This window comes from Meleagris gallopavo, chromosome 20 (assembly GCF_000146605.3).
Source record: "Meleagris gallopavo isolate NT-WF06-2002-E0010 breed Aviagen turkey brand Nicholas breeding stock chromosome 20, Turkey_5.1, whole genome shotgun sequence".
NCBI lineage: Eukaryota > Metazoa > Chordata > Aves > Galliformes > Phasianidae > Meleagris > Meleagris gallopavo.
In genome coordinates this window covers 4,632,872-4,644,254 of record NC_015030.2, presented here as the reverse complement: position 1 = coordinate 4,644,254, position 11,383 = coordinate 4,632,872, and the positions used below count along the sequence as shown (strand labels likewise).

Here is an 11,383-nt window from a genome sequence, read left to right as displayed (position 1 = left end):
GCGCCCGCCGCCCCGCCATGGCCTCGGCTCCGCTCCTTCCGGGCTCCGCTTTCCCTTCCCGGTGTGCGCGGCGCCGCCTCCCGCTCCCACCGAGGCACCGCAACTCCGCTCCGCTCCGCACCCACGAGGCCTGAATGCGCGGAATGGATGAACCCGTGTCGGGAAATAAAAGACACGGAACGGATGAAGCAAAATAAACAAAACACGCTTTGCAATAGCACGTCTTTAAGGAGGATTTGCATTTTTCTCTCTCTTTTTTTTTTTTTAAACACATTTCCTTTATAAAACCTACCCACTCTCGCCCTTGGTTGCATTGCCCAGAACTGGTCCCACACCTATCAGGCTTCCTGCGAGCCCAGCCCGGATTCCAGGCACTCCCCGAGCCACTGCAGGGCCGGGCGGTGCTGCGGCTGCTCCTGCTGCACCCGGTGGACAATGGCACTGACAGCACGGAGCCGCTCCTGCAGTTTTTGCTGCTCGTTTCTGCATGTCTGCTCGGAGCTGCACAGGGGTGTGTACTTCCCTTCCTTCAGTGCCTGCAGATGCTTCTGGCGTGTCTGATAGGCCACAATCTCCAAAAGGTTCTGAGAAAAGCAATAACAAAAATTGCTTTGATAGCAGGCTGCACGCAGCAAAGAAAACAACACAAACAACACGATTCAAGGCACAGAAGTACTGCCACCATTGTATTTTGAAATGGAAGGGATTCTTAAGCAGGAAAGTGCATCTTCATATTGAGTGTTGTAGATGTATGGTGACATCACATCATTCCATAAACCACAAAAATACCCACGCATACAAGGATATGCTGGGGTCGTTGCCAGGACAAGGTTTGACAAGCTTAAAATTTCATAGGATGCTATTCAAGACCTTGAGCTGGCTCTCAAATTAGTGTTCTCCCCCTGCCCCGTACAGTTTTATGCAGTGTTTCCAAGGAAAATGCTGTAGGCTGATGGTTCCAGGTGAATGCTGCCTCACCAAGAGCATACCTGTAGCATCAGGTCAGGACTGTCCTCTTTGAGGACAAGCTTAGTTAACTCAAAGTGCTGCTAACATCAAGTGTGTCCAGCTCAAGATGGTGAGACGAGGAGACAGGGGCTGGCAGCACAAGGAGGCAGCAGGTTCCACTCACCCATCGCTTTCTGTACCGAAGACATTCTGTGTGTGAATCGAGGCCCTGGGACTCAGTCTGCAGCATGCACATTTCTTGTTGCTTTTCCAACAGGCTGGCACTAAGGGATGCCTGGGTACTCTCCAGCTCCAGGATAATTTTGTTGCAGTCTTGAGCATTCTAGTAAATGCAAGAGAAGGAAATGGCAGACTATGGATTCTGGTTCTTGAGTTCAGCTACACTCCCAGCACCACGGTTTGGGGCTGACAGTTTGTTTTCTTCACAGTAGGCAGCACAGTTTTGGATTTAGGATGAAAATAACACTGATTACATACTGATGTTTCAGTTACTGCTGAGCAGTGATTACACTGAGTGAAGGACATTTTTGTTTCTCACGCTGCCCCACCAACAAGTCTACTATCTTCAAAGCTATTTAAAACGAGTTCCCAAAGCCTGCCCTCTGTGCAGGGCCAGGCCTGAGTCTGTGTACTGCCATCCCATGCACCTGTGCTAAGCACACATTAGTGCTAATTACAAGGCAAAGGTTGGCTGTGTCAACTCGTGCAGCACTGCTTTGCTTGCTCACCTTCTGGGTTTCAGCAATCTTCTTTCTCAGCTCCTCTTTCTTGCGGCAGAAGTCACTCTTGGTGATACGTTTCTTATCTGTTTTGTTCTGACCTTCCCCACGAATTGCTATGGCCTCTCTACGAGAAACAGATGCCTCCATGTCACGAATCATCTTCTCCTGCTGCTTCATCAGCTGGCCGTAGCGGACCTGCCATTTGTCAAAATATAAAAGTAGAACAAAAATAACAAATGGTTACAAATGGCACCTAATTGAAGTCTTCTGCGTGGCACATCCCATCAACATAAATCAGATCCATGTGACACATAAGCCTTTGCAAGCCAAATTTTGTTCTAAATCAAAACCTAGTTTGCCCTGTATAGTTCTGGAAGGCAAAGGACTGCCTTAGTTACCAGCTCTGTATCAACATGTCTAAAGCAGCTGTCAGAATGTTTTACTGAATATCATTAGCAGTAGCAAAAGCAGAAGAGCAGAAATATCTTGGGAATGAAAGGAAGAGCTGCTTCACCAGAAGAGTTCTGGAACCAGTAATTAAGATGAGGCAGTATTAGTAATCAACATTTCTTTGCTTATTGGAGTCACAAAATAAGATGATGTATTTCATTAAAAAAAAGAAAACAGGTATTTCTAAATCCTGCTGCAGCACACAATGGCTCACCTGCATTCTGTGAATCTCTGCTCTCATGGCTCGGATTTCTCCTTGTCCTCTCTCAGAATCCACTGCTGAGCGCATCTCTTTTGTCAGCTGGATCTTTTTCTCCCACAGCATGATTTGATGCCTTCAGTGACAAAAAGGGAAAGGAGGGCCTTTGTAAACGACAGAGAGAATGCTCTCTTTGTGTAGCAGTGGCAGCACGCTGCTGAGGCTGTTTCTGAACACAGAGCAACCTAAAAGTTTGCACACAAGACATGTAAAGTGGCAGCAACAGCACAGCGTGAAGTCAGACAGGAAGCTCCACAATTTATAAGCTGTCGTGATGACTGAAAACAAGCAAGCCCAGACTGACAGGACTGATGGAGCACAATTAATTGCCCAGGACAGCACACTGGCTTTGGGTTAATAACAGATCATTGTGACATCCAGAACAAGTATGCTGGGATCATTAAAACCAATATCCTCTCAGCTTTTGCTGGTTCCAGGGACAGCTAATGCACCTTTCAGTTTCTCCATTTCAAAAATTCATTAAACTCCTTTCAACTTCTCCCAGAAAGACAGAGGCACAATTATAGGTGCTGGTTGAGTTTGCTGACTGGAGAAAAAAGGCAACACGGACCATTATACAGTAGTTCTAAGACTGTGGCATTAAGCAAGAAACTCTCTGGTACCTACTCTGCTTCCACCAGGCTGTTTAAGAGTCTTTCCTTCTCCTCAGTCAATTGGCTGTGCTTCTCCTGCATCTCAATTGATTCCTTTTCTGCTGCCTGGATTTGGGAAGTGTAAAACAATACAAATTTGTCAGACAGAGAAAGATTCACAGCGTCACTGTTTATCTCTGATCTGCATATCCCTTCTGGTTGTCACCTTCTTATGCTCCAAGAGTGGCATACCTGACGAGTTTCTGCTGTGAGATAAAGAACCATCATCCTTAAACAATAAAGAAATTGATGCTCTTTCTGTGCATAACTATATAATTTCCACTTAGCCACACTGTTTTATAGCACAAAACTATTTTTCTCTGGGCCATCTGCTGTACAGATCTCTCAAAAGCCCAGTCTGACCATACCACAGGAGCTTCTGTACCTTGAGAGAGCGTACAAACTCGTTCTCTGTGATAATGTTGCCATACTGCAGCTCTGTGAAGCTGCTGTTGTTCTTGTTGATCAACACATTCAGCTTTATCAAGTCATTGGATATGCTCTTCATGTGACGTTCAAGGTCTTTCTGCTCTTTTATTTCCTGTTGGATTTCATCTACGGGTGAGCAGAAAAAGAAACGTAAAATTCCTGTGAGCAGCAGGTTGAGTACAACCAAGTCCTACCAATTTGCTGTTAGAGCAAACAGCCCTGCACGTGGAGCCATCTGAGTGCCACACACCCAGCCAAAACATTTTTCCACACAGCCCAAAACTCAGATAAAGCTTTTGATAAAGACCGCTGCTGTGAAAAAGAGCTGGTTTAGGAAACTATCACCTGTGGGAACATTTGCCTGCCAACTATCTGCAAGCTTTGGATAAAGGCATGGAATTCATGACGTGGCCACTTTGGTTGAACAGTTTCAGTTAAGGCAGCAGATTGATCATTATGGGAAATGTAACAAACAAAACAGCAGGAGGTGCCTGGCTCTTAGCCCCACAGTGCACAGGGCCACGTGCATTATTGCTTGCACACATAAGTGAGAACTGAGGGCATTCGTTGGTGAAGGACTAACACAGAACTGTGAGCTTTTTCTCCCTTTCTTACCTCCACTCGTGGCCAAATATTTTAGGGAGGAGTTGGGGAATTACTTACTTTCAGTGCGCACCTTCTTCTGCTGCATTATTGTGATCTGTTTCTTTAACGTGTCCAAGGAGGTGAGCTGGTCCTCCTGCTCATGGGTTAGCTTGAGCAGCTCTCTCTGCAGATTGAGCCAGTACTTCTGCAGCATCATCACCTCAGAATTACATTCTTCTATCTCCTTGGTCAGCTTGCTGATCTCAATTTCCAATGGTCCCAATTCTTGCCCCTGTACGAGGGCAAGGTTTGGGATCAGTTAGGTGGAAGGTTCTGGAGAACTTGTTTATAGCACCATTGCAGAAGGCAGTTGAGCTGCTGCAATACCTAACTCCCTGCTTCTGTTTCCCATGAGTTGAATGGCTCTAATAGGAGTGTATGACCTCATAAATGCAACAGCAACCTGCAAGGTCCTCAGGTTCTGTAGTGACAGGGCCACCTAAGTGCTAACAATAGGCACAGCTGGACATTCAGAAGCTTACAAAGTATATGCCACGGTACAAATTCTCACATTGGTATCCATGATGAACTTCAGTGGCAGGAACAGATCTGGGTATCACCCAGACAGGGCCAACTCTCAAATTAAGTCACAGGCTGTTCCATTCTCCTCTTGTTGATCTCTCTATATTTTATACTGGTACCCTATTTACTCCCAGGGCGTTGATGTCATTCAACATTTTCTTCAGGTACAAACAACTCTGTGCTGAATTCTGCACTAGGCACACCCTCCTTGCACAACAGTTCCCTACTTTCAGTTTCCCTTTGCACGCATTAAGCACTGACTGACAAACAGAAGCAGTCACATTAACTAGTGCTGCTTTTGAATCACCATATCGATGCCTGGAAGTTTTAACAATGCAACCCTCACACAGTTACATTTATCAAGGACATCTGTGGCCAAGACAAAGAATAAGATCAAATTGGGATCAAAATGCAAACAGACGAACCCCTTGCTGAGAAAGAAGTGCCTCCAGCTTCTGGTTGTACTGCCTGATGACCCCTTGCTTGTTCTCAATCAGGAGGTTGCACTTTGAGATCTCACTTTCACTACGACTGATTAGATGGTGGATGTTTTTTATTTCCTTGTCCAGCTCACACAGTGTTTTTTGGAGGACCGTCAGCCTGCAGTTAGTGTGAGTTGTGTTCAGGATAACCTGGCTCATATCATTTTCAATCTTGGAAAAATGCAGCTCCTAGTAGTAGACAGAAGACAAGTTAGTATCACCAGCAGTAATTAATTCACAGATTTATAATGCCCGTTTAGCAAAGAATCAGGGAATTTAGATTCTACACCCAGGTCTGTGCTACAAGCTGTAAGCAAGTTACATACCATGACTGTACCTTTGTTTACCCAACCATTAACAGGAGATATCAATATTTACTTCTGCCATAAGGTTGTTGAAAAACATTAAGAAGTGTAAACATCCCTAAACCCAAAGATACCATGCTGATCGCTTCTGTATTCCCAGCCAGATGTCTCTAGATACTTGGCTAACATAGTAGGACATATTGTACCTTCTCCAAAATGCATTTCTCACTTAACAACATCTACAGTAACCAGAAAGAGTGGCTATGTCTATTGTTTGTTCGAGTTATGAATGCAGCTTTCAAGAACATGCCTGCTACTTTTGTCCATCCTGCACCACACAGAGCTACAGTTTGGTCTTTTCCAAGCCCATCATCTCTGCATTTTACTGTGCAACACAGACACTAATAGGAGTTGATGCAGAATATCCAGAATGTCCAGACTTCTTCCAAGATCTAAGAACATGTAACACTTCATAGCGTCATTCATCATATTGCCTCCTTTTTTAAAAAGTAAAGATTATGTGTCATTGGATGAGCAAAACTGGGGTCAAAAACTCAACAAAGCTTCAGTTGTGGAGCTGAAGAAGCAAAGATACTGCCAAAACACACTTGCAAGACATTGCTCTAGGCGATGATTGCGGCCTGTTTCACTCACAAACAGAGAACATACTATACCAGATCTGTTTTCCTCTGATGAAGTTTTGCAACCAGCTGTGAGAAGTGCTTTTCTGCTTTGTTGGACGTTATCTGGTCCTGCAGCTTTGCCATGATCTCACTCTCTATCTGCTCTTTGGCTTCAGTTCCTTTCTGTATATCCTTACTAATGGACAACAACTCATTTAGACGAGCAGCTCGATCCTAAAAGGTAGGGAAGCACAAAGAGGATCACTGCAACAGTCTGGGGAAAGGAGATTAAATCTTTATGCACAATTCAAAAGTGTTGCTCTTCCCAGTGACTCCTCTCACCATCTTGATCCTGCTGACAGCCTGCTGTGTCTCCTCTAGAATGTGAGTATAGCTGCCAGATTCAAGCTTCAAGGCCTCCTGCATTGAAAGGCACTGGGCAATCAGTTTCTTCGTAGTGTTGGCATCATTATGTGAACGGTTCAGTATAGTGACAAGCATCTCATTCTTCTCCTCCTCCTTCCTGATTGACTTTCTATAGCCATGGATGTTTGTTTCTATGGACTTGAGGTCATGTCTGTACTTGCTGAGTGGCAAAGAAGATGAAAAACCTCACATAGGTTGACTTGTGCTGAACAATCATCTAAAATTGTTCTTTCAAACATGCTACTGCAGCAACAAATAACCATCTTTATAAGGAAATCTAGTGTAGAGTGTGCAGAGTTCCCAAAAGATGGACTGAGATATTAAGTTTTAAAGGAAAATGCATGTAGGAAAATCTTTCATTTCCTCTACTGCCATTCTTTTCCATGCTTACCAGGATGTCACCATACAAAAACATTTTTTTGTTCTTGCTTTCAGAGAATCAGTCAAGTTTTGTCTCCAGATCCAACAAACGCTTCATTTGGCAACAATAAGATAGTTTTCCCAAAGACTTTTAAAGGCATCACAAAATCTTAACCAAAAATGATATAAAGATCAGGAAGGATTTGTTTCTCTTGAGACTGAGGAATGTTGCAAAAGTAAAGGGACTTTTAGAAGGAATAAAATTCAAATAAAAGAAATGCTATTCAGCTTAAAGCAAAAGAAAACAGAACACCATACTTGGGGAGATAAGTGTGTTGTGGATCAAAACTGGTAACAAAGAAATGTACTTCTTAGCCAATAGCACCACTGCGTACTTCAGAGCAGTAGACTTGCTTTGTCTAACATATCCTGCTCATGCAGTAACAGACTTGACAGAAGACACACTGCCCCTTTTAGAATCTCTGATCTCCAAAATTTGAGGCCTTTCCTGGGGCATTTCTCAGATGCCATACCTCAGCAGCTCCTGTGCAGCAACATAGGCCTCGTCTCTTTGCTTCACTCCAGCTAAGCTGTTAGTCCAGTGGTTTATCAATCGCTTCTTCTCCATGTTAATAGCCTGCACCTCCATACAGGCCTAGAGAAGAGAGAACATGTAGACAGGCTGAACCTTTACTGGGTTGAGAAACCAAATATACTTTGCAATGCAGTACATTTTTCTTTACATAATATGCCAGGCAGAAACAGCTTCAGTTAAAGTGTCTGATCTATTGCACAGAAAAGTCATAGGTCTTCGAGAAAAAGTGCTGAGGAAGTGGGCTGAGAAGTGATTTACAGACAACTCTTAAGGCAAGAAATATCTTCATGTCAGCAAACAGGAACAGACTATAAAACTGTGGCCTGTACTGTACCTATCACATGAGCATGAGCCTAAGGGGTCAGTCACTCCAAACGGAAATGTTAACCAGAAGAAAAAAGAAAAAAGTGCACTTCCTACCTCATTCACTGCTTGTCGAGTTACTTTGGTGTCCTCTGCCTGGGCTACAAACTGAGCTTCAAACAGAGCAATCTGTTCTTGTAGTTCATAGGCTTTTCTTGTTAAACGTTCCACTAGAAGATCCTAAAGAGTCAGAATCAAGCAGTTCAGGATGAGTAATACAGTCTCAGTCTTCATCAACTATATATTCATCAAGAACAAGATAGCCTAGTATCAAAATTGAATGGCCAAATGGATTGGAGTTGATTCTTACTGAACCTCTCTGTTCAGGTATGAATGACTGCCACGGGTGCAGAAGAGAACTTTCAAAAGAAAGAGCCCTTTTTTGCTGATTTTGTTATCTTTTGCTTACTATTCACATTAGTAAATCAATACTTTGGATCTTGAATTAACATTCTTCCTGTCAGTTTCGATTATATTATGACACCTCGCCATTTGGAATCTTAATAACTTATGATGTAAAATGCTTTGTTAGAAAACATCTAAACCCACTCTACTTCAACTGTTTGTGTACAACCCTGCATCAAAAATCATCAGTCTGTGTCCTGCTGCAAGCAGAAGGCAGCAGAGGGAGCTCCAGCACACCAGCAGGTTTGCTCATTTCCAAAGTTCAATTTTCCCTGTCAACCTCACTGTGGCTCAGAATAATCCTTAAAGCTTGAACAATGACACTTCTTCACTACCTTTCCATCCCCATCCCCCTTTGCTTGCTTGAAGAGTGATTTATCATCATAAGAACTGCAGAAAACCTTTGGGCAGTGCATACCACTATCTTCGTGGTGGCTTTTCCTTCCTTCTTAGAAACACTTGTTTTGTGGTGTGGGTTTTGTACGTGTCGTGTGTGTACGTGTTTGTTTTGATTGGGTTGGTTGATTTGTTTTTGTTTTTTCCAGTTCTTTGGGGATGAAGTCCCCATGTTTGTCATTACAGCCTTTCTTCTGACAAGGCAGTGCCTCCTCCAAGATTCATCACTGTTATCCATCTTTATTTATCTAAAAGCAGACAGTTTTATTTGATACCTGTTTTTTCTTTTCCACCTCAGCCTGAATCTTCTCTGCTTCAGCCTTCTTTGTCGACTGCTTCATCAGTAAGATATTATGATGCATCTCCTCATCCATATTCTGCATGTGCAAAAGACGTGAGGCCAAGTTTTCTGCTTGGGTCTGCATTGCAGAAACTGAGGAGGTGGGAAAAAGAATATTTACTGAGAACTGTGTTTGAAGGACACACTTTAAGCACAAATAAAATGGAAAGACAAGAAGAGACTGCCACACGGATTCTCCTAAGAACTAGGAGCACCTATGAAACTCCCCAGTGAGCTCATCATTCCATGTGAATTTTACTGTATTCTGAAATCCACTGCTTGATTTCTATCACAAGGACTGCCTCAGTCACCTTTCCTGCGTTCATCATCCGTGTTCTGACACACTTTCTGGTAAGTCAGCCTGAGGCCCTCCAGTTCCTCTTCCAGCTGCCGACGCGCTATGGCTGCCTGAGAACGACGGTTGTGGCTCTTCTCCAGCTCCAGCTGCAGATGGGCCAGCTGCTGCTGTGCACCGTAAAGAATCACTCCAAGCTCTTCTCTCTGTTCATTGCTCTTCTTTGTCGCCGTCCTCTGCAAATACAAGAGGAAATTGGTTCTCTGCCTTCAACTTGCACAGGGACAGGGTGCTGTGAGAAGGCAACAAAATACTCTTATCTACCAGTTCTCGAAGCTCTAGATCCACTTTTTCCATCTGCTTAGTAAGGTAATTCTTGAGGGCAGTCTGGAATCTTCTCATCAGAGGCTGTAAAAAAGCGTGATGGTGATGATTTTAACACACTTGTATAAATAAATGATGAAGGAACCTTAATACTACTGCTGCTACTGAATAAAACATCATATTCTCTACCATAGAGGCTTGGATTCCTATTTAGCTACACTCATTGCAGCAAGTTATACAGTGGGAGTTCATTGACGATAGAAAACAACAACTAAGAATATCTGCAAGTCAGAAACATCAGGAGAGCTACATCTGAGAACCCATCCACTCCTTCTATGAAGTACTTGTCTCTCAAGAGTACTGAATAGTATCCAATATGCCCAGAGCACTGCTCACGTTGAATCTGAGTTTAATAGTGAGAACAGACATTCAGGAGTCAGTACTTTCGTAGAACCTATTTTTAAACATCTAGTTTTAGCACACAGCTAAACCACTGCTTAGAATTTGCCTCATACATTCTATATAGCTGCAAATACAACCAATAGCAAAAAGCAAGATTTGGAGATTTCTCACATGTTCTGGATCCAAGACAACTAGCTGTGTTTCTTCTGCTGCTTCGTTACTTCTTCCACTTGTTTCATTTTGCTCAGCTCCAACCTGTTGGTGTTCCTGTTCCCATTTTTGGCCACCATGCTCACTAGCAAGCTGATTAAACTGCTCCAAGGCAGATTCTGAACAGAAAAGGAAAAAAGAAAACTTAAAAAAACCCAACCCTTATATTTTGTAGTGTTATGGCTGAAGTTGGATTCACAATCACCAGAAATGGAGAAAGCTGGATATTTTGTTTGTTAGATGATATCACCTACTGTAGTGTCAATAAGGAATGGGATGATACCTGGCTCTGTGGAGCTGTTCAACTCCCCTGCAAATGCAGGTGCCTGCATAGAAGTTCCTGAAGCCATATGGGAAGGGTTCTCACTCTCTGTTTCTGGCTGCTCCATCTCTGCCAGTTCAGGAGGGCTACCATCAAATTCCATTTTGTCTGAGAAAGCTTCAGGAGATTTTTCCTAGAATATGAAATTCACCACTTGAATCAGTTTTGCAATCTGTCTGCCCCTAAAAAACTGCTTATTTTTGTCATTATGAGATACGGACAACACAAAGGATATGCAAGAGAATCCTGTTCCATCATCAGCTCACAAATATACTGGCAAAACAGCATCACTTCTGATAAAAAGAAACCTTTGCAGAGATCAGGCACTAGAAAGAAATCTCCCATTTCATCAGAGTCTTTTTGTGCACTTCACAGGATGGCTTGGGTTGGAAGGATCAAGCTCCAATCCCACTGCCACAGGCAGGGCTGCCAACTTCCACATCTGATAGCAGCCCAGGCTGCCCAGGCCCCCATCCAACCTGGCCCTGAACACCTCCAGGGATGGACAGGGCACCCACAGCCTCTCTGGCCAGCTGTTCCAGCACCTCACCACTCTCATAGGAAAGAATTTCCCCCACGCTCGACCAAATCTCTTCTCCCTGCTGTAGTTTTGTGGTTGCAGCAATAAAATCGCCTCTTTTCAAAGGGACCCGGCCGCACCCCAGCTTCACATACCGTACAGCGCTGACAAGAGCTGCTATCACAAACAAACCTCAAAAAACACCATCAAACCCCACATTGCCGTGGACCTAAGGAACTTTCTTTGGGATAACTCTCTTTTTCGGGTGAATTGCTTTCTGATATGCCGTGCGAGAAGCACAACGGACGATGTGGCACCGCAGAGCAGCCGGACCGGGCCGCAGCCCGCACTCACCCGCCGCCGCCG

At 43.9% G+C, this 11,383-nt stretch overlaps 1 protein-coding gene across 1 annotated transcript; it reads right to left on the bottom strand.

The window, feature by feature from the left end:
* Nucleotides 1-253: 253 nt before the first annotated feature.
* CCDC40 (coiled-coil domain containing 40) lies at nucleotides 254-11,377 on the bottom strand. Its single transcript, XM_003211486.3, has 18 exons — nucleotides 11,372-11,377; nucleotides 10,459-10,630; nucleotides 10,137-10,294; nucleotides 9,564-9,647; nucleotides 9,256-9,475; nucleotides 8,880-9,037; nucleotides 7,861-7,983; nucleotides 7,379-7,500; nucleotides 6,402-6,645; nucleotides 6,111-6,293; nucleotides 5,075-5,320; nucleotides 4,146-4,359; nucleotides 3,439-3,608; nucleotides 3,028-3,119; nucleotides 2,356-2,476; nucleotides 1,698-1,886; nucleotides 1,133-1,291; nucleotides 254-584 (listed from the first exon to the last, which is right to left on the bottom strand). Exons 2-18 carry the CDS (start codon nucleotides 10,598-10,600, stop codon nucleotides 339-341), a joined length of 2,871 nt encoding a protein of 956 aa, XP_003211534.1. The 5' UTR covers nucleotides 10,601-10,630; nucleotides 11,372-11,377; the 3' UTR covers nucleotides 254-338.
* Between the last annotated feature and the right edge of the window lie 6 nt (nucleotides 11,378-11,383).

Bases quoted from the DNA above. Each gene is read 5' to 3' on its own strand.
- CCDC40 (XM_003211486.3), bottom strand. From the start codon at position 10,600: ATGGAATTTGATGGTAGCCCTCCTGAACTGGCAGAGATGGAGCAGCCA. The intron at 9,648-10,136 runs GTGAGAAATCTC...GCTTTTTTACAG, and splicing joins TTGTCTTGGATCCAGAACAT to CCTCTGATGAGAAGATTCCA. The intron at 585-1,132 runs GTGAGTGGAACC...TGCTTTTCTCAG, and splicing joins TTCGGTACAGAAAGCGATGG to AACCTTTTGGAGATTGTGGC.